The sequence below is a fragment of the Callorhinchus milii genome, unplaced genomic scaffold (assembly GCF_018977255.1).
Source record: "Callorhinchus milii isolate IMCB2004 unplaced genomic scaffold, IMCB_Cmil_1.0 Scaffold13, whole genome shotgun sequence".
In the NCBI taxonomy this organism is placed as follows: domain Eukaryota; kingdom Metazoa; phylum Chordata; class Chondrichthyes; order Chimaeriformes; family Callorhinchidae; genus Callorhinchus; species Callorhinchus milii.
Genome location: NW_024704754.1, coordinates 17,701,261 through 17,723,523, shown reverse-complemented (window position 1 = coordinate 17,723,523; position 22,263 = coordinate 17,701,261). Strand labels below are relative to the sequence as shown.

The following is a 22,263-nucleotide window of genomic DNA, read 5'->3' as shown; positions in this document are numbered from 1 at the left end:
GATGAATTGATCTCGTGAATAATCTTTAGGGTAAGGAAACATACTCCTCTTCATGAATTATTATAATAATAATCCTTGTATTTAATAGAGTGCCTTATCGTGACTTCGAGACGTCTCAAGGCGCTTCACAGAATATACTGTCAAGTGAATTGACTGTGTATTTTGTGAGTGAAACTTGGCAGCCAATCGCGTACAGCAGCGTCCCCACAAACAGTCATGGATTGAAGTGACCAATTTATTATTAGAAATTTTTTTGGAAGGAATTATCACTCTCGGGAAAAGCGATCCACCAATCGACTAACAACTGAGTTCCTACTTACTTCTGGGTATACAGGGGAGTGTTGCCCAACTCTTCTCCCTGACCCACCCGGGAATCGAACCCAGGTCCTCTCGCTTGCGAGGCGAGTGCTCTGACCACTCAGCTGCGGGATTCCGACAGAAATGACAGAAAGGTTGTGTGCGACTGACCGGTTGCTGTGTTAGTGCAGGTCACGTCGCTGGGCTGGGATGGACACCTTGGCTTTCACACCACCTTCATCCTCAGTAACGTCGCTATGTGGTTCTTCTACCTGAGATCGGCACTGTCTAACCCCGGACAGCTGCCCTGCTACACAGAGCAGTACAACCTGGTCATGAAGCAGGTGAGAGTCGCCCACCAACAGTCCTTGCATTTGACGCAGCGCCTTATCACCTCATTCAGACGTCTCAAAGCGGAGACGTTTACACAGAGAACACTGGACAATCAATTGACTGTGTTTTGGGGAGAATTGCGCGCAGAGGCAGATGCAGGAAGGAAATTTGCCCAATGTTTCGCCGTGTCGGGAATCAAACCCGGGTCTTCTAGCTTGCGAGGCGAGCGAGCTAACCACTGCGCCTCAGGACCTTGGTGAAGAGCAGGAGGGGTGGGGGAGGGAAGACAGAGGAGATAGAGACCAGGCGTTGGGATTGGTATGGCAGAACAGGCTGGGTGGGCTGAATGGCCTCCTCCTGCCCCTACGTGAGTGCCTTGTGTTCCAGGTCATCGACAGTGACCAGGACACAGGCAGGTCGGCGCTGGGGCCCCTGTGCCACAAGTGTCAGCTGCTCCGACCACTCAGAGCAGAGCACTGCAGCGTTACCAACCACTGTGTGGCCGCCTTCGACCGCTACTGCCCCATAGTGTCCAACACCATAGGCTACAACAACAGGTCAGTGCTTCCCACTGCGCTTCCCACTGCGCCAACGCATGCCTCCGTGGCACAGTTGTGATGTGTGTGTGTGTGTGAGCGTGTATGTGTCTGCTTTTCTATGTGTGACTGTGTGGGTGTACATTATGTGTGTGCTTGTGTGTGTGTGTGTGCCTATGTATATGTACATGTGTATGTGTATATGTGTATATACACACACACACGCGCGCGCCAGGATTATGTATCGGCAGTACATAAGACGACACCCCAACGCGGGCAAATTCAACTCAAACGAAACCTCACGACGGACTCTCAGCCGCAAAAAATGTTAACTCTTGCTTTTCCGCGCTCAGAGGACTGTTCCTCCTGTTCCTGGTGCTGTTTGCCTGGAACTGTTGGGTGATATCTTTCCTCGGAGTGGTGTGGCTCCGCAAGTTTGGATTCCAGGCCATGTTCTTTATCACCGTCCTCTTTCTGGTCCTGATTGCCACAGTCTTATCTCTAAGAGTCTTCTACACTGTGAGTACATTAATATTCTCCCCACCGCGCACACAACAACACCCCCCCCACCCCGCCACCCCGCCACACACACACACAAACACACACACAGTCACTACACCTTACCGCGAGATCCAGTGGGGCTCTTTTGAGACAACGTTATCAAATGCAATCATTATTATTACATTGATAATAATATTGGTGTCTCCCACGCATTGAGAGACATATAAAAAATATAGAATCGTAAGTTAGTGACAATATAATAAGAGGAATAGTTTGGTCACTCGAACCACGACTGTTTGCGGGACATCGTTGGGGCGCAACTGGTTGTCAGGGAACGTCCCCATTTGTGTTGCAGTTACTCCTCGCAATGGCGAATCTGACCACGTTTGAGACAAAGAACTACAAGCAGCTGAGTTACCTGCGGGTGACAGCTGGCCACCTCTCTAACCCCTTCCACCGCGAGGTCAAGGTCAACCTACTGGAATATTTCCACTTTGTCCAGCCGCTGACCCAACAGGACATCAAGACCCAACTTCAGCAAAACCAAGCGTAAGCGATGGAAAAAGTCCAGGCCAGTTCCTCAAATAAACTCCTCACCAGCTCAACGCTCCTTTCTCTCTCTCTTTCTCTCTCTCCTGTTCCTTTCTTGCCGAACGGCTGCACTGCGTTCCACTTGTGACTCAGACAACGACGGTAATGACAGGGGCTCTGGGCCCCTACCCTGCGTGAGGGGCGCTGCTGTTGTTGTTGTTGGATTGGGGTTGCTCTCCACCGCCCCCTGCTGGATGTGAGTAAGTGGCTATCAAGTGGCAGACAGGATTGGCTTGTCGGCATTGCCCCGCCACTCATGGCCTTGTAAATACTCTCGAACGAAGGCTCCCACTTGTACAATGGTCAAGTGGGCCAAGGACCACAGGGTGACTAACAGCGAGGAACCTTTGTGCTTGGGATGAGATGAACCAAGGTCCCGTCTGCCTCGGTTCAGGTTAAGCATCCCTCGACACCATTGGAAAAGAGAAGGGAGTCTCCACCCTGGGTCCTGGCCAACAATCCTTCAGATAAATCTTTCATTCTCGATCTCGCCTCACGAGTGTTTGCGGGAGCACAGCTGTGCCAAATCGGTTGCCAACAAAACACACTCGTCATCGTAACCCTCCACTGCAATTATCTGTGAAGTGCTTCGAGACGTTCGCTATTATGGGCTCGGTATCAAGTTGAAAGATTATTATAATCTTTATTATTATCATCATCATTATTATTGTTAAGGATAAAGGACTCAAACAACAAAAAAAAAAATAACTGGCAGGAGAGGAGAGAAAGGGAAATGATGGCATTGGAAATATCTGCTGGCAGGCGGAACAAAAACCTATGGAAAGAGAGGAAATCGAGGCTTGATTTTATTGTTCACATAAAAATAGAACCGTAGAAATGTACAGCACAGAAGAAGGCCATTTGGTCCATTGTGTCGGTGTCAGCTCTTTTCAAGAGTGATCCGTTCAGTCTCATTTACCTGCTCTTCCCCCCCCACCCACACACCCCTTGTATTTAACAACAACTTGCAGTTATGTAGCGCCCCTCGTGCATTATTTAAGGGTCTTCAGCTGCAAAGGGGGACAAACGGCAAAGTGTGAGGGTTTATTTGAGAAGAAGCTCTTGTTTGAAGGGCAATCAGGACATTTTGTTTGCGGTCAGCCTGACATGTGGAAACCCATCACCGTGTTTGAGAGTATCCAACCGGGACAGAATACACCCATGTGCAATGGTGAGCAAATTTCATCACCACCACCACCACCAACAACAACAACAACTTGCATTTATATAGCACCCTTCATACAGTGTCTCGGAGAGCTTACAGAGAGCGTTAGGCGCAGGTTGGTCAGAACCAAGACTTGGGGACCCCAGAGTGTGCGTTGGGTTCTGCTGGGGTTAAACCAGCTAAACCCCCCCCTCAGCTTGTCCGGCAAGCTTCTCCTCCGCTTGTCCGTCATGGACCACCCTATCTCGCTACCTCTCTGACCTGCTTTCTTTTCTACGCCCCAAAGTTTTGGAACTTTCTCCCCCAATTCCCGCTGCCATGAACCCCTTCCTTTCCCTCTTTTAGATCATGACTGAAGACCTTCCTCTTCAACTGTGCTTATGGTCACCTCCTCCCTTCCCTTCCCACCTCACCCCACCCCACCCCAGCTCGGCATCAGGATCCGCCATTGTTAAGCGATCCGAGAACCTCCTCTGCGTGAAGGGTGCTATATAAATGCAAGTTGTCGGTACTTTGTCTTGCAGGGTTAACAGGAGCTGAGTGGGAAGAATCCCTGGCCACACTGAGCGTCACAGTATGCCCCCGGGTACTAATAATAAGGAGAGTTACGTCAGTGTGGGCGCACTGAGGGGGTGAGGAGAGAGATGGAGCTCTGCGACGGAGTGGGAATGAAGAACTTAAACTTAAGCCCTTCAATCAGAACCTCCGCCAAAAACGAATCCACAGTAAATGTTATGACCTGGATAGCTGACTCATGGTTTCTTCTCAGTTTCGAGGGTTTACAGGCCATAAAAAGTATACAGCAGACAAGTGCATTAATCACTCAGGCACAAGGGAGCTCCATTTTCTTATTGGTTTTTCGCGAGCGTATGGGTAGATGTAACAGCGGTGATAATTTTTTTGGCAGTAAACGCTCGCATTATGAGTTTATAGCTATTTCGCAGTTTCTGCCTGGTACTGTACACGATTTAACAGTGAGCTGAGGAATGATTTAACACACACACACACACACTGCTTCGTAACCGGGAGGAGGAGTGGGAGGGGAGGGAGGGAGATAGGGGAACCAGGGGCCTTGCAAACAGTCCTGATCTCTCCTGTGTAAGTTTCCGCGTTAAGTTCTCAGTTTTGCCTCCAGAGACGAGGTTGTGTATTCACAGTGCGAAGCAATGGTTGCAGAGACGAGGGGATGAGCTCAGTAAATAGGGACATAGTCTAAGCTGAGGCTCCAATGCAGCGCTGAGGGGTGGGGGGTGGTGTTGCATTGTCGGAAATGCCGTCCTTCGGAGGAGACGTTGAACCTCAACTCCCCGTCTGCCTGTTCAGGTGTATGTTAAGGATCCCGCGGAGCTGTTGGAAAAGAGAAGGGAGTCTCTCTCCCTCCTGGTGTCCTGACAATCCCCCCAAATAAAATTGATCACTCACTCAACGGCTGTTCGTGGGGAGACAGCTGTGCGCACGTTGGCCGCAGCGTTTCGCCCACAAGATACACAGTCACTCCACTTTACAGTGCGTCCTTTGAAGCGCTTTGAGACGTCCCGATGATGTGATCCAGCACTATATCGAATGCGAGGATGGACAACAATAATTAGAATTACTATCAGCAAAATATTCAGTTAAATTCAGTGTTAACTGCGCTCGATCAGTTTTCTTGTCCCCGGCTATCAACCATTAACGTCTTCCATTAATAATAAAAGTGACAATCATTGCATCTCACCTCGGGGGTGGGTGGGCGGGCGGGTGATCGTCAGGGAGACACTTCGAGAGGAAGCCTGGCGGGATGGATTGTCCCCCTTTCAGATGATGATAAGTTTCGCCCGTGCGGTGTCTAGAATTCCTTAATAAGAGGCGTCAATGGTTCAGATATCTTTTCATTCCCTCAGCGATTGTGCAGAGCAGCAAAAAGCAGTCGTGCGTGCCCCGGGCTGTGCAGAACAGATTGACTGTAGACTGTGTGAGGGCCCAATTACTGATTAAGACAGCTGGATTCGGGCGGTGACTAACCTGTGTCCAGCTGCTGCTTCCAATGTGCTTAGAATTCCCCAGTGATAAAGTGGTCACTCAATCCACGGCTGTTTGTGCGGGGAACGCCGCTGAGCGCAACCGGCTGCCGCGTTTCGCCCACAAGGTACACGGTCGACTCACTTTACAGCGTATCCCGCGAAAGCGCTTTGAGACGTCTCGAAGACGCTGTGTCAAATGCAAGGATTGTTATTATTATTATTATTATTATTATTATTATTATCATGATCAATAACTTTCTGCACTGCCTTCTTCCGCCACAGGGGAGCGGTGTTGATGTGCAATAGAAACCCTTCCCAATTGAAGTTGGGAAGGCCAAGCATTTTTCCTGCGGTGGCTCTATTTGTGCTCCGAAACAGGCTCGAGGGGGCTGAATGGCCTCCTCCTGTTCCCGTGTTCCTCCTGAGTTTCTCTCTCCTGGTGCCCCAGATCCAATGGGTTGGTCACATCACAGCTGGAATGTCGCCGTGCTCAACTCGACTGCCGGCTGTGCCGACTAAACACACAGTCACTACACTCGCGCAGTGAGCCCTGCGAAGCGCTTTGAGACGTTTCAGTGTGTGCAGTGCGCCGACTGATTGTGAATCCTGTTATCCTCTGGTGAACGCGTTTAAAACACTAGCGCTCCACCTGCTTCCCTCTCTCACTCCCTTTCCGCTCTGGTCTGGGCAACACCTCACTGAATGGTCTGCCTTTCCTCCTTCCCCCCCACCCCCCACCACCACCCACCCGCCCGCCCTCCCACCCCTCTCTCCCTCCCCCCACCCCCTCCCCCTGTCCCCCTCCCCCGCCGTCTCCCGGCTAAAGTTTGCCACGTCCAAACCAGGCCAAGACGATCACGTTTCTTCCAATCATCGCCCGCGAGCTGAATTCAATCCGGCTTCTGAGACGGGGAATTTGAGAGAGCTGCTGAATTAGTCATAAGCGGAACGTTTGCCGTGACTGGGTGCGGGGAGAGTTCACCTGCAGACCGGCCACCCGGACAGTCACTACACTCGGGGGTCGGACCGCAAAACAACTTGCCTTTGGCTTCACCCAGCGGCCCCCTTCACACAGGTGAGATCCTCGGGACAGATCCACACACACACCCCCACCAATATCTCCCCACCACCCCCGTAAACCATTGGTGCGATGCAGCGCTCTTCCCCCCCAGCACTGCACTGGAGGGTCAGCCCGACGTGGGGCTTGAACCCACACAATAGCCGGGGTGGGGGTGTGGGTGGGGGGTGGGGGCTGTCTCTGTCTGAAAGGCACTGATCCAGAAATGCATGTGCTGCCACCTTCAGCCACGAGAGGACAGCGTCGCTGCCCATTTCCATCTCTATCCAGGATTAATTGGGCAACGACGACGACGATGATGATAACAATAGTCATTATTATTTGAGAGAGGTTGCATTTGATCTCCCGATTTTGCTCGAAAGTGTAGTGCCTGTGTGTATTTTGGCGGCGGATGCTAATTCGCACACAGCGACGTCCCACGAACAGGAAAACCAGGAAAAGCCAGGAAAACCGGAGGGGGGAGAGAAACTTTCAGGTGGGACGTAAAAAGATCTGACTCGATAAGACGTGCAAGTCTCTCTCTCTCTCTCTCTCTTTCCCCTGGTGTTTCGCCCACAAAATAAAACAGTCACCACTTTACAGTCATATTCCGCGAAGCGCTTTTGAGACGTCTCAACAACGTGATGAGGCGCTGTATCGAATGCAAGGATTATTATTAGTATTATTATAACAGTTCTGTTATGAAACGTCGCATTCTCGACCCTAAACCGCGTGCAGATTAAAGGCAAAGTCAGCGAACTGAGCCATTTAATAAATAAACTATTTCTTCGCTCAGAGAAAACTTTCTCTCCTTTTACTGAAATCTGTTTCGCGTCCCGAGGTGAGCGGAGGAGCCTTTCTGGGCCAGCGTTTGAATAATTCATCCCGTCTCAAAAGTGGTCTCACAGCTGGTTTTAACGAGTTACGTTCGCTTAAGAGAATACCAAAAAAAAATCCAATTAATTGATAAATGATGTAGTTCAGTCAACGGGAATCGAGCTGACTTGCTGGACTGTAATACCGCGCGATCGGAGGCGGCGAACTGACACCGACAAACCCCGCTTCATCTTAATCTGTTTCAGGCGTTAAACCCAGATCCCCGGGGGTCTGTGCCCTGTTCAAGTGGACGTTAAAGACTTTACTCCAAAAGAGAAGAGAGTGTCTCTCCCTCCCTCCGTCTCTCCCTCCGTCTCTCCCTCCCTCCCTCCGGCCGATTGCTTTCCGGAGGTAATAATCCCTTCGAAAAAAAATGCGGTCACTCGATCCACGACTGTCTGTGGGGTCGCTGCTGTGCGCAATTGACTGCCGCGTTGCGCCCACAAAATGCAGTCACTAGACTTTACTATGTATTCTGTGAAGAGCTTTGAGACGTCTCAACGACGTGATAAGGCGCTGTATCAAATACGGGGATTATTATTATTATTATTATTACCAGATCAGAAATACCAGACCTCCCCTCCCTTGGGCTATAACAAATGTTGATTTTATACTAACACTGAGAGCACTTTGCTGCGCCGGTTCACAAAACCCCGGTTATGAATGATATTTCTGTCTCCCCTCTGCACCTCCGCTCGTCAATTATTCACACAGAACAGGTCCGCACTTTAGAATGTGCAAAGCCTCTCTGTGCTATTTCGGGACAAGAGCTTTTGAATTTTTGGGGGGAGTGGGGGGGGGGGGGAATGCTGGGGGATCAGCCCCGGGGGTGTCTGACACGTGCGGAAACCCATCACCATTGCTTAAGAGTCTCCAAACCAAACTGAGAATTGCATTCCATGGAAATCCCAGAGGTAGATCGTTGGAATGGAATGGAATTGGACACGGACTGCTGCGCGCAATTGGCTGTCACGCTTTGGCCCTCAGAAACGCACAGTCACTCCACTTTACAGTGCATCGCGTGAAGCGCTTCGAGACGTTTGGACCCCACGCTAAGGTGTTGCGTCAAACGGGAGGATTGGGGTTGTCGTCCTGAAACAGCCGTGAAGTGAACGATGGGGGATTTTTTGTTGTGGTTTTTAAGTCCAGGTGAGATTGTCGTCCTGGAGAGAGAAATTTCCTTCCTCAGCAGATAGAGCGGAGGAATGGCAGAGGCAGCAGTTTCAGGGCAAAGCGTAGAACGTACAGTGTTAATGGTAATCTGCAGTGAGTTCTGCGGAGAAACCCACTGCACTGCAGCCTGAAATATCCAGTTACAATTTAAAGCTGTGCGTGGGTGTGTGTCCACAATGTGTCCACGGATCTGAGCGTCATTGTCTCAATCGATGGCATCAATTTATTTCTTTACTTATTTACTTATTTGTTCAATGCTCTGTGTTTTTTTTTTGCTCAGTGGGTCCGACACACGCGTGAAAACCCATCACCGTTGCTTAAGGGAATCCGAACCCAACTGAGAATTAAAGACATCCCACACCTACACGTGGAGATCTCTCTCTCGCCTCCAGCTTACCTAATTCCGGAGAGTATTAGGCTCAGGTTGGGCGAGAGCCAAGGCTTTTGGGTTGTGGGGGGGGTTGGTGGGAGCCCAGAGTGTGTGCGTTGGGGTAGCTGCTGGAGGCTAACCAGCTAAACCCACGTCGCAAAGATAGCCATTTGAATTTTATTAAAAATCCTTACGTTTGATGTCGCCGAGTACGTTTCAAAGCGCTTCACAGGACACCTTTTCGAATACCGCGGTGGGATGTTTAGCGTCCGCCAGAACAGGTACAGAGCGGGAGCTCGGTTTAACGTCCCGTCTGAAGGACACACACACACACACACACACACAAACAGCCAGAGTGTCAGCCTTAGGACTGCGCGATTTCACCGACCCGACTTGGGGGGCTTGAACCCACATCTATCTGACTCGGGGGGCGAGAGCCTGACCCCCTGAGCCAGGCCGACACACTATTACGATAGCTAAGGATTATTGGCACAGTCAGTAAAACGCTGCTGACCGAACCCCTTCTTATAACTTGTCATTAACGCTCAAGTCATCATGTCGTCGGTATCGTGGCTGCATTTATTTACATATCTCTCTACCTGCAACAGAGGTCTAACTCGCCACTCCTGTTAACTCGTCACTCAGCCCTCGTTCCCCTTTCAGAGTGGCCGCTTACCAGACGTTTACTGTAAAAAAAAAAGTAAAGGGTTTGGAGCGAGGAGTGGGGGTGGAGTGGGAATATTATGGCATTGAGTGAGTGGGGAAAATAATAGTGTCTGAATTAATCAGCTGCACTTCCGGGCTATTTCTTCGCGCGGGTGTGTGTGTGTGTTTGGTTCACTGATCACCTTATGCCCCAGAGAGAGAGAGAAAAGAGAGAGAGAACACACACACACACTCACAGACACAGGAACACATCACAATAGCAGAGACACTGAGAAGACACTGAACAGCAGAGAAACAAGACAGGACAAGGCAACACAAGCAAAGGAGATCGGTTCAGTCGCCGGCAGTGACCGATGGACACGATCCCTATTTCTTGTGTCTCTTTTAATTCCAGAAAAGGAGTATTTTTTTTAGTTTCTGTATATTTCTGTGTTGTGTGTGTGTGTGTGTGTGTCTGTGTAGGTGGATTTTTTTTGGAGAGGAGGTGGGGGGGAAAGCCAGCAATAGATCTCTCTCTCTCTATATATATATATATTATATAATATATAATTTATATCTATATAAAACTACTCAATTTCATCCAACGTTACAGGACTTTTTATGTCAATTTCATGAACCTTTCTTGGCAAATCGCACGACTGAGAGAGACTGGGATCTGCAGACAGAGACAGAGAGTGAGAGAGAGAGAGAGAAATTGAAGGAGTGTGGAAAACGGATCCCAAAGGGAATCAAGAAGAAAGCAACGAAAGAATATAAATACGGAGGCAATTCATTAGGAGCCAAAGACTCCAGAAACTGAGCGGATTTATCATCTTTGGAAACCGAAGCCCGGGAGACGGCGAGAGACAGACAGAGACAGAGAGAGTGGATTGAACTGAAGGGAAGAAGCATCAATAACTGGAAATCCCTGTGTTAAAGTGTTTTTTTTTTGCTTGCTGATTTTTTTGAAGTGTTAAACACACGCGCACACGCACACGAGGTCTTCTCTCTCTCTTTCTCCCTCTCCTCTTCTCTCCACGCTCTCTCTCTCTCTCCCCCTCTCTCCCTCTTTTCTCTCTCTCTCTCTCCGCAGAATGTCCAGGGGTGAGATCGTACAGATCCCAGATGACTCTCACTTCAACTCGTTCCGTGAGCAGTGTGAAGAGCATCAAGGATGGACGGTCCAGTACAACAAAGGAGGCACCACAGTGTGGAGCAAAGAGCCGGAAGAGAACAAATCGGTCCAGAAATTAAAGGTAGGAGAAATGCTTGGGGGTGGGGGGGTGTGGGGGGGGGAGAGGGTGCAAGATGATGTGTGTTATTCCTGGCTCAGTTGGCCAGGTCACTGTTAAACACACTCCGAGACACTGCCATCGCCTGAAGCGCGCTGTGCAAATATCCAAGTTGTTCGCGCTCTCGGTGGGACCTTAGTCTCTGAGTCAGAAGTTTGTGGGTTCCCCGCCCCCCCACCCTCCACCCCCGCCGCCCGCCTGTCCATCGGGACTCGGAATCACACAGAGTCTGAGCTGGGCCTCCGACGCAGCTCTGGTGGTGTGGTGGTGGGGGGTGCGGGGGAGGGTGTTGCACTGTCGGAGATGCCGTCCTTCGGGTGAGACGTTAAACCAACCCCACTCCCCCGTCTGCCTGTCCAGGTGGACGTTAAAGATCTACCGCGGGGCTGTTCCGAAAGCGAAGGGACTTTCTCTCTCTCTCTCTCTCTCTCTCTTTCTCTCTCTCGTGGTGTCCCTGCCGACAATCGCCCCCCCCACCCACCCCCACCAAATAAAACACTCACTTCACGGCTGTTTGGGGGACATCGCGGTGCGCAAATCGGCCGCCGCAAAACACACGGTCACAATGCTTTACAGTGAATCCTGCGAAGCGCTTTCGGGATGTCCTCCTGATGTGAAATGAAAGGCACTGTGTCAAATGCAAGGATTATTATTACTGTTATTATTATTATTATTATTATTATTACTGCTGCCAAAAGCAACAACAACAAGGTGCCTTTACACTGCATTGTGTCAGCTGGGTTACGTGAAGTTTGCTGGTGGATTTGCTGGTGTTATGTAACAGCCATGAGTTTGGAAACGGTCTAAGCTATCTGGAACTAAAATCTAAACCCGTCCGTACAAACCAGGGACAGGCTCCGTCTGGGACGTGATCTGGCTTTGATCGTCAGTTAGACTGCCACATAAGTCAAACCGCTCACAGAATTAACTCGGGTTAGAATTGGTCATAGAGAACAAGATAAGGGAGTTTCTGCCGGGCAGATGTTTATTGATAATCCTATAAAAATAATCCTTGCACTTGATATAGCGCTTTATCGCTTCTTCACGATGTCTCAAAGCGCTTCACAGTGAATTGACTGTATATTTTGTTCACATGTACACGTTTACACATCCGTGGGCGGCAAAATTTGCTTCGAATAATACTAAGCAACCCTTGAGTTTGATACAGGGCCTTATCGTGTCGTTGAGATGTCTCAAAGCGCTTCATAGAACATACCGTAAAGTGTAGTGACTGGGCATTTCGTGGACGAAACGCGGCAGCCAATTGCGCCCGGCAGCGTCCCCACAAAGAGTCGTGGATTGAGTGATCAAAACTAAATTTATTTTTGGAGGGAGTATTGCCACGGGTAAGGCCAGGGGTTTGATTGACGGAGATTGGCCTCGGAATGCGTCCCCACCTCCCCGCGTTAAAAAGTTTTGCGGGGGGTGAAAAAGCTTACAGTATTAAAGTGCGGATTCCATTCCAACGACCTTATCTCTGGGTAAGTTGGGACGCACGGAGTTCCCAGCCGGGTTTGGAGGCACTTAAGCGACGGCGATGGATAGATTCTCACGTTCTGATGTTATTACGTGTCAGACGCCCCCCCCCCACCCCCTCCCCCCCCACCCAAAAAAAAACAGTTCAAAAATCCGCCATCATCGTCACGTCCTTGATTTCAATCGGACGGCTGCAGACAAACAGTCGTCATTCTGTTGACTGACCCAGTTCCTGCCGGGTTCAGCCCAGCTTCTGTGTCAGAGCGCTGCTGGGGTCGATCACACTGCACCAGACGGAAAGTGACGTCCGTCCGCGAGTTTACCCTTACACCTCGGGTCTCGGATTTCGCCAGACGCAGTGCGGTGTCCGGTTCCCGCCGTGACGCACGCAGAGCCCTTTTCTTTCTCTCCGCGGATTAGAATGGGAGCAATGATAGTAAATAACAATACTAATAATCCAGGCCTTTTTTGTGAGGGGGTGTTTGGGAGAGGATAAGATCCAAACTTCCCCTAAGCCACTGAATTACGGTGCAGGGCCAACGTTATTGCGCGCATCAGTTTGGAGCACCGCAAGTTCCTGGTAAACAGACTTGAGGTGATCCGAATAACAGTTGATCTGAATCCCTTTCCCCGCCCCACCGGTTGTTTTTTTTAAAAAAATGATCGATCATGCAACAGCCGGTCAATCGACCCGGTGGAGTCCTGTAGCTCAGTGGTTAGAGCCCTCGCCTCGCAAGCAAGAGAAGCCCGGGTTCGATTCCCGGGTCAGGGCAAAACTTTAAGCAAGTTTCCTTACTCCGCGCACACGCCTCTGTTTCCCTCGCAGCGAGCAGGAAAGCGGTTGTTAGTGGATTAGCGGATGGCTTTCTGGGGTTAATAATCTCTTAAAAAAGGGGACGCTGCTGTGTGCAACTGTCAGCCACGTTTCGCCCCCCCCCCACCCCCTCCCTCCCCACCCCGCAAAATACAATGTAATCTGTGAAGCGCTTTGAGGTGTCTCAACGACTTGGTAAGGTGCTGCATCAAATGCAAGGGTTATTATAATAATAATAATAATAATAATTATTACAATAAACCTCACGTAAGTCGTCTCAGGTGGAACCACGCATTTAACACGACTTAATGCCAAGTATGAGTCACGTGAAATTTGCATCAGTTATAGGAAATTCAACAGAAGTTGTGTAGATAATGATAATAATCCTTGAATTTGATGCCTTGTCACGTCGTTCAGACTTCTCAAAACGCTGCACGGGATACATCGTAAAGTGAATTGACCGTGGAATTAGATGTACGATTTAGGCGATTCTACGAATTACAGCGAGTTTTCCTGTCATCTTATTGTTAGGTTTGCTCCAACAAGGAGCCAGTCTAACCTAATCCCAATTGATTGCTCGCTCTCGATATCCCCTAATGCACTTTCTCCGCAGTGTCCTTATCTCGCGCTAGTTAAGCACTGACCGTCAGCGAACACCAGCCTTGATTTGCTGCCAACAAGAAAGAATGTAGTGGCCATTATTCCTGTAGGAGGACGCGTAGCAAAGGTTGAGCAGGTGGATTGTTGCTGGGGCAAACAGGGCCATTTCACAAAGCCCGTGAGGCGTACATAGTGAGCCTCTAACTAACTAACTAACTAACAATAGCTTTATTAAACCCAAGAAGAGTAATTGTTCTGAGGCCGGTCTTCCCTATTAAACCGTCGACGAGTTGTGTTCTGTGGAAACTTACAGGTTTCGCCCACACCACTCACAGTCAATTCACTTTACAGTGTATTCTGTGAAGCGCTTTGAGACGTCTCGACCACTTGATAAGGCGCTGTATCAGATTATTATGAGTAGTGATTGAGGGATTGAGGGAACAGGTCCGTGTTAGCTGAGAGTAGGGGAACAGTGCGGAGGAGTGTGATAGAGCGGGTCGGAGAGGTGGGGAGGTGCTGCGGCGTGGAGGGATTTGTATACGCGAGAGAAAGAGAGTGGGAGAGGGAGAGAGAGAGCGTTTTGAAACCGATCCCGAGGTGGAAAGATCAGACGCACATCTTGCTGCCCAGAACACAGCTTTTGGTGTTTAGTGCATATTGATCTTCATTGGTCTGACAGATTGCTGAAGTGGGTTGTTGAACGTTGACCAGAAACACTTACGGGACGTTGGAATTAACGGGACTTGGCCCCTGAACTCTGTTCGACAGCCAAGCCCTGCTTAAACCGCCTGTTAGGGACCTGTTAGAAACGTGGCACGAGTTCCCTTTTGAGCAGTGGCAAGCTCTCGGGGTGAGCCAAAGCCACGTTGGCAAGGATCCCTGCTGTCTCAGTGAGGAGACGCGTATCACTGTCATTAATAATAATAATCCTGGCATTTGATACAGCGCCTGATCACGTCTTCGAGGCGTCTCAAAGCGCTTCACGGGCTACGCTGCAGAACATGGCGGGAGCGAGCTACAGCCCGTTGCTGGCACGAGGAGCAGGGAAAGGGTTCAAAATGATTGGAGCCAGACTGCACAAGGGGCACCAGACGTTGTCCTGCTGCTTCTCCCGATGTCTCGCCTTAAACACGGAAGCGTCTCATCCGAAGGAGGTGTATTGTCGCAAGGCTGAAGCACGCGAGATTTTTGCCTGCGGCTCACAGTCACCTACACTTAAACCCACTGATCGCCAGTGAAGCAAGCGTTCCGAGGCAACCCATCGACTGTAAGGATTGCATCAAATCCCAGTTGCGGTCTACAAAATACACAGTCACCGGACTTCAGAGTAAATAAGGCGCTGTATCAAATGCAAGGATTATTATTATTATTATTATTATTATTATTATTATTATTATTATTATTATTCGTTCAGACCACTTGTAACCCAAACGGTGCATGAAAATTAATAGGACAGTAACACAAAGAGACTCTCCTGACGGCTTCTCCTCTTCGCCCCCTGGTAAATAAAAGGCACTCATCACTCACTCACTCTCGCTCGCTCGCTCGCTCACTCGACTGATCTCTCTGGCCTACATTTCCCCGTGACAATGAACCCCCAGTCGATTCACAATCGGAACAAATCACCCGTTACTTTCCGCCATACGGGCGTGGGGGTGGTGGGATGGGGGGAGAGTGAGTGAGTGATGGAGCTGTCCGGTTGATCCTTCCCACAAAGAGAATGCACGCTGCGAGTCCTTACGCATCGCGCGCCACCTCCCCACTGAATATTTTAAGCGGTGCTGATTGCAGACAGGAGCCACTGCAAACGTTTCCTTTCAGAGGAGCTGCCAACTCGGGTCACGGCTTATCCGAGCCTCATCAATGATACATGTTCCCATCGCAGTTCATTCAAGTGCCCGGGTTCTAAGGTTTCGCTCGCATTGTGGGCCCCCCCCCCCCCCCACCCCCCGGTCACCGATATCGCAAACCGATCTCTGTCACGTCTCTAATGAGGTCAGGCTGTGGCCTGACGCGATATAACGAACCCTTTTTGAATATTAATGTAGAGGAAATTAATCTACGAAGCATTTTTTCCCCCCCCCACACCCCCCCCGCCCCGGTCTCCTCTCTCCTCCTCTCAGTTTATTTCGGGCGACAAACTTTGTTTCTTTCCCATTCTTCTCGTGTTCTTGGCGCAGTTGGTAGCGCTCTCTCTCTCTCTCTCTTGCTCTCGCTCTCGCCTCTGAGTCGGAAGGTTGTGGGTTCAAGCCCCCCACGTCAGGATTTGGAATCACACGCAGTCTAAGCTGAGACTCCAACGCAGCGCTGGGGGTGGGCGGGGGTGTTGTATGGTCGGAGACGCAGTCCTTCGGATGGGACGTTAGACCTCACTCCCCGTCAGGTGGACCTTAAAGATCCCGCGAGGCTATTGGAAAAGAGAAGGGAGTTTCTCTCCCTCTCAGGTGTCCTGGCCGACAATCCCCCAAATAAAAGTGATCACTCGCTCCGTGGCTGTTTGTGTGACACTGATGTGTGAAAAATTGTGCTACTGCAAGCTCTGTGTATGTGTGTGTGCGTGTTTATCTGTGTGTGTGTGCGTGTGTGTTTATCTGTGTGTGTGTTTGTGTATGCGCGTGTATGTTTATCTGTGTGTGTGTGCGCGCACGTGTGTGTTTATCTGTGTATGTGTGCGTGTGTGTTTATCTGTGTGTGTGTATGTGTGTGTGTGTGTTTATCTGTGTATGTGTGCGTGTGTATTTATCTGTGTGTGTGTGTGTGTGTGTGTTTATCTGTGTGTGTGGGTGTGCGCGCGCGTGTGTGTTTATCTGTGTGTGTTTGTGTGTGCGCGCGCGTGTGTGTTTATTTCTGTGTGTGTGTGTGTGTGTGTGCGTGTGTGTGTGTGAATCATGGTTTATTTATTCCGCAAGCTGATGCTATTGCCCATCTGTCCACCTTCTCATGTACTTTGACCATACCCGGGTGGGTGAAACTCCCCCCCCCTCCCCGATGATCTGATCGCCAAGCAGTTAATTGCTGCTGTCGCCACCATCCATGTGTGAAATCCACAGTCAGGATTATTACAGGGCTGAACCCAGCTGTCAGCATGGTTCCTTCCTCCAGCTGGTAAATTAGCGCTGGTACATGTCACATTAGCCAGAAAGCTGGTGAAGTTAGAAGCCTTAAGTCACGGATGCCTGGATTTCTTAATTAAGATGTTTATTAGTGGGGCAGCCCTGATGGTGTAGTGTTGGGGTCTCCAACCCAACCCTCGCACGTTCAATAAGGACAAGGGGAAAGGGCGGTACTCAGGTGGTGTCAGGCCATTGTCAAATGGTCTGGGACGCTATCCTGCAATGGTGGGTCGGGTGGAGGGAGGGGTGGGGGTGGGGGGACAACTGGGGACGCTATATAAATTCAAGTTGTTGTGTTTACCGCAGTTATTTCGAGACGCATTAAGTATATTTCAGTGCCACAGATCACGCGGCCGAGGGACTTCTCAACGACGTGATGAGGCGCTATGTTACGTGCGAGGGCTGTTAGGATGATTATTACTTTGTTAGTACTAATACATCGATTACGTCTAATTCATGAATTAATAAGAATGGTTCGCGCTGTCGGGTTTCGCCCGCAAAATGCACAGTCGCCTCACTTTGCGGTGTCTCCTGGGAAGCGCTTTGAGACGTCTCGAAGGCGTGATAAAGCGCTGCGTCAAATGCAAGGATTATCATCATTACCCGGCTTCGTTAATCGGACTCAATTACGATGCAGTTTGGGAAAACGTCCTGAGGTGCTTATTTATTTTACAGCACGTAATGTACTTTACAATCGACTCGTATCAAAGCAGTGTAGAGGCACACAGCACAGCGGGGCTGTAAATTACATCAAGACGATCTATTTTGCGGCTGCTCTAATTACCCTGCTCCCTGCTGGTGCTGCGATAATATAGCACTGGCTTAGATTTCAAAGCCGCCTGTTTATCAACAGAAAGCTAATCGTGAAGTTATTTTACACGCGTGGCTGACACTTACCGTCAGTATAATTCCGTTGCCCAGAAATTTCGACCTGGCTCCGTGTCTAAAATATAATAATGATAATAACGATAATAATCCTTGCATCTGATATAGTGCTTCTAGACGTCGCAAAGCGCTTCGCAGGATACTCTGCAAACTGAATTGACCGTATGTTTTGTGGGCGAAACTCAGCAGCCAATTGCGCACAGCAGCGTCCCCACAAACAGCCGTGGATCGAGTGACCGAATAATTCTTTTTATTTTTCTTGAGGGATCGTTATCAGGTGTGTGGAGTAAGGAAACCTGCCCAAGGTTTCGCCCTGTCTGCACACTCGAATAAATATATTATAATAAACATATTATTTTTGTCCGACGGGTTTACCAGTCAGTAGGGTCTGTAATAGTAATCTTATTTGAATTCCAGTTGGTGATTGATTGATTGATTGATCTATTGATTGATCTATTGATCTATTGATCTATTGATCTATTGATCGATTGATCGATTGATCGATCGATTGATCGATCGATCGATCGATCGATCGATTGATTGATTGATTGATTGTGGGACACCCTCAAGATGGGAAAGGCGCTATACAAATGTCATTTTGGATGGCATTGTACTGTAAAGGTAAAGGGAAGCTTACCATTGAGAGCCCTGTCTGGACCACCCTCCCCATTAGGGTCTTGCCTTGCAGGGTTAACAGGCGCTGAGTGCAGGAGGATTCCCTGCCCCCACCCCTAGTGACTGATAAACCCAGATGAACACCCTCCCCCCCAAAAAAAATTATAATACATTTATTATAATCGATGCCACTGAATTGCAAGTAGTTGTTGGTGTTGGTGTAACACGTCTCCGTGTATTCCCCTCTCTTTCCGCTCTCTCTGTGTATTGGGGGTTCGTTACAGATGAGGATTAACTGCAAAGACGTGGCGGCAGAAACTCTGTACGACGTGTTGCACGACACAAACTACAGGAAGAAGTGGGACAGCAACATGATCGAGACGTTCGACATCGGGCGGCTGACCGTGAACGCAGACGTGGGCTATTACTCCTGTAGGTACCCAGGGCTGGGAGGCTGGGGAGAGAGAGAGAGAGAGAGAGACCCCACGCCCGCGCTCGTCAATAAAGACCCCCAAACCTTGCCGGATCTTCGAGTGGGGGGAATGGGCAAGTTAGCTGGCGCAGGACTCTCCCCTGTTGTAGGGGTTTTCTGTTTGAAGGAAAAGCAATAAAGAAGTGCCGCCAGAATGGGCCAAATATTAATAATAATAATAATAATCCTTGCATTTGATACCAGGGCTTCATCACGTCTTCGAGACGTCTCAAAGCCCTTCACAGTCAAGTGAATTGACTCTATTTTGTGGGCGAAACGCGGCAGCCAGTTGCGCACAGCAGCGTCCCCACAAACAGCCGTGGATTGAAGCGACCAATTTATTATTATTAGTTTTTATGTTTCCCGCCGCCCCCCCTCAAGCCTTTTCTGAGCTGCTGTCTCTGGGATGCGTACGTATTATTTCTCAATCCACAACACTGGGGCATGAAGTCATTCCTTTATTTTCTTTTTCTTTTCGCGGAGGGTCAGCCGGGCGTCTTGACACACGCGGACACCCATCAGCGTCGTTCGAGAGTGTCCGAACCAAGCGGAGATTTCCGTGCGTCCCACCTCCACGTGGAATGGCGCACACTCACTGCCTGGACGGACACATCCTGCTTGCCTAATTCCGGAGAGTATCAGGCGCAGGTTGGCAAGAGCCAAGGCTTGGTTGGGGGGTGTGTGGGGGGGAGCCCAGAGTGTGCGTTGGGGTAACTGCTGGAATCTGACCGGCTAAAATCGCCCATCTTGCCATCGATGACCAACTTGCCGCACTAAAGTACGCTCACGCACGTCTTTCCTTCTCTTCCCTCAGGGAAGTGTCCGAGTCCGTTGAAGAACAGAGATTTTGTGACCTTGCGTTCCTGGCTTCCTCTGGGCAAAGATTACATAATCGTCAACTACTCGGTGAAACATCCCGTGAGTATTAATGGATTAATAACAATACCCACCCCCGCGCTTGGTACAGCCCCTTGTCGCGACGTCCAGGCACCTCAAAGCGCTTCGCAGGACTTTACTGTGAAGAACACTGACTGTGCCTTTCGTAGACTTAACGCGGCAGCCAATTTTATCGGTGGGTTTGTCGGCCGGGACACCGAGAGAGAGAGGGAGAGAGAGGAGACGAGAGAGAGAGAGAGAGAGATAGAGAGAGAAAGAAAGAAAAAGGGCCTTCTCTTTTCGAAAGCCCTACGAGGTCTTTAAAGTCCACTGGTTCCTCCCGTGTCCGCAGCGCAGAAATCTAAATCGGGGCCGTTTTTCTAAAGGGATTTTTCCGATTGGCGTTTATTCTTCTTCTCTGTCTTCACAGAAATATCCGCCCAAGAAAGACATTGTCCGAGCCGTCTCCTTGCAGACGGGCTATTTGATGAAGTCAAACGGAGCCAACAGCTGCACCTTGTATTACCTGACCCAGCTGGACCCCCGAGGTCAGTGTATAGCCTTTTTTAAGTGAATGAATGCCAGAAGCGTTACGAAACAAATGGTTTACTAAAAAAAAATTGGTTCAGAACCTGCGGGGAGACCAGAAGGGGATTACTTACAAGGGGCAGCATCGTCAGAATCAGCTTCGGAGAACGTCAGCCCCGGTGTCCACCTTCCACTAACGCGTGGCTTGTGTGTGCGGGGATCGCTATTGGGAATCCTTTCGGGAATCCGGCAAATTACGTCTCGTGGGTATCTTGCTTGTGTTGCTGGCGCCCTGCTGTACCGCCCGTGCCCACAAGGGGTAGATGTGCCGCCTTCGCCGAGCGCACACCTTTCAGGTAGGTTGTTGACCTGCAGGGATGGACTCTGTGGAATTAGGTAAACAGGTTACGTCCCTCCAGAGAGAGAGAGAGAGAGAGAGCGCCTTCCATTCCCGCCATCTCTCTCTGGGATTTCCACGTGTGGTTGGGATACACGGAGTCCTCAGTTGGGTTTGGAGACTCTTCAGCAACGGTGATGGGTTTCCGTGCGTGTCAGACACCCTCTCTCATTGTTTCCCTGAGTTCTGCCTCAGAATATATCATCGTAATAATAATAGTAATAATCCTTGCATTTCATAGAGCGCCTTATCACGTCGTTGATACATATTGTGCTAAATTGGGCCCCTTTCTGTTTTTTTGACATACTTTGCAGGGTCGTTGCCGAAGTGGGTGGTGAATAAAGTTTCTCAGTTTGTCGGCCCGAAGGTAAGCCTGGGCGTGTTGGTGAGTAGGTCGTGTCCCCTTGGTAATTCTCTTCCCTTGGGTTTGTAAAGCCTACAGCGAGATATTGGGAGGCAATCAATCAGCCGGACGAAGGTAACCAGTGTTAATCACAGTGCAACACGACTTACATTAACACGGCAGCTTTCATATCGGAAGGACATCTCAAACCCTTTCAGGGGATCTACCGTGAAATGGACTCTGTTTGTAGGCAATCGCGAGCGGCACAACTGCCCACGGCAACATCCTACAAACTGCTGTGGAGCGAGCGACCAATTTTATTTGGGGGAATGTCACAGGGAGAGAGAGAGAGAGAGAGAGAGAGGGAGAAACTTCCCTTTTTTTTCCAACAGCCCCGCGGGATCTTTAACGTCCACCCGAACAGGCAGACGGGGAGTGAGGTTTAACGTCTCACCCGAAGGACGGTGTCTCTGACAATGCAACACACTCCCACCCCAGCCCCCCCAACCCCACCCCCCCCCCGCCCCCACCCCTCCAGCGCTGTGTTGGAGCCTCAGCTTAGACTGTGTGTGATTCCAACTCCAGAAGTGGGGGCTTGAACCCATGACTTGCGTCTCTTTCAGGCAATGAAGAAGATTTACAAAGCTTGTCTGAAATACCCCGAGTGGAAGCACAAACACAACCCCAACTACAAGCCCTGGCTCTACCCGGAGCAGAACTCCCTGCCCACCGTCTGCCTGTCCGAGCTTTCCCTGCAACACGCCGATTCCTTGGAGAAGATCGACGAGAGCTGCGTGTCCGAGGAGAAGCAACACATCAGCGACGAGGAGGATAGTTATTCCAAGGAATCGTAACAAGGGCGAGGAGGGAGAGAGGGGGCACGGGAGAGAGGGAGAGAGAGAGAGAGAGAGAGAGGTTGTACTTGATTATAGACGTGGTATTTTTGCTTTTTTTTCTCTGTCGAAATGAAACCCAATCCGTCGACACTCGAGCTTAAGGCTCCTTTGAACTCTGTAAAGCTCCTCCATGCTTTCACGCCCCCTCGAGAGCAATACGTCACTGGCCCTGCACTGAATTTTTCCACCGCAGCAAATCCTACCGATTCCCTCTTTCCTCCTCCCTCCACACGCCTCCCAACGAGGTTTCCCTCCATCCCAATGAGACTCCTTCGGAGAAGGAGTACACCTGTAGCTCAGTGGGTTGGAGAGCTCGCCTCTCAAGCGAGAGGACCTGGGTTTGATTCCCGGGTGGGGCGAGACCTTAGGCAAGTTTCCTTACTCCATCCCCGCGCACACACACACGCGCGCG

At 50.0% G+C, this 22,263-nt stretch overlaps 2 protein-coding genes across 2 annotated transcripts; both read left to right on the top strand.

Moving 5' to 3' along the window:
• Nucleotides 1-554: 554 nt before the first annotated feature.
• Nucleotides 555-2,220, top strand: LOC103184167 (palmitoyltransferase ZDHHC12-like). Its single transcript, XM_007902037.2, has 4 exons — nt 555-641; nt 1,018-1,187; nt 1,520-1,685; nt 2,023-2,220. Exons 1-4 carry the CDS (start codon nt 555-557, stop codon nt 2,218-2,220), a joined length of 621 nt encoding a protein of 206 aa, XP_007900228.1.
• Nucleotides 2,221-10,587: 8,367 nt separating this feature from the next.
• Nucleotides 10,588-21,823, top strand: stard15 (StAR-related lipid transfer (START) domain containing 15). The gene is made up of 6 exons (XM_042340002.1): nt 10,588-10,800; nt 18,624-18,771; nt 19,626-19,729; nt 20,118-20,235; nt 20,927-20,979; nt 21,579-21,823. Exons 1-6 carry the CDS (start codon nt 10,639-10,641, stop codon nt 21,807-21,809), a joined length of 816 nt encoding a protein of 271 aa, XP_042195936.1. The 5' UTR covers nt 10,588-10,638; the 3' UTR covers nt 21,810-21,823.
• Nucleotides 21,824-22,263: the final 440 nt, after the last annotated feature.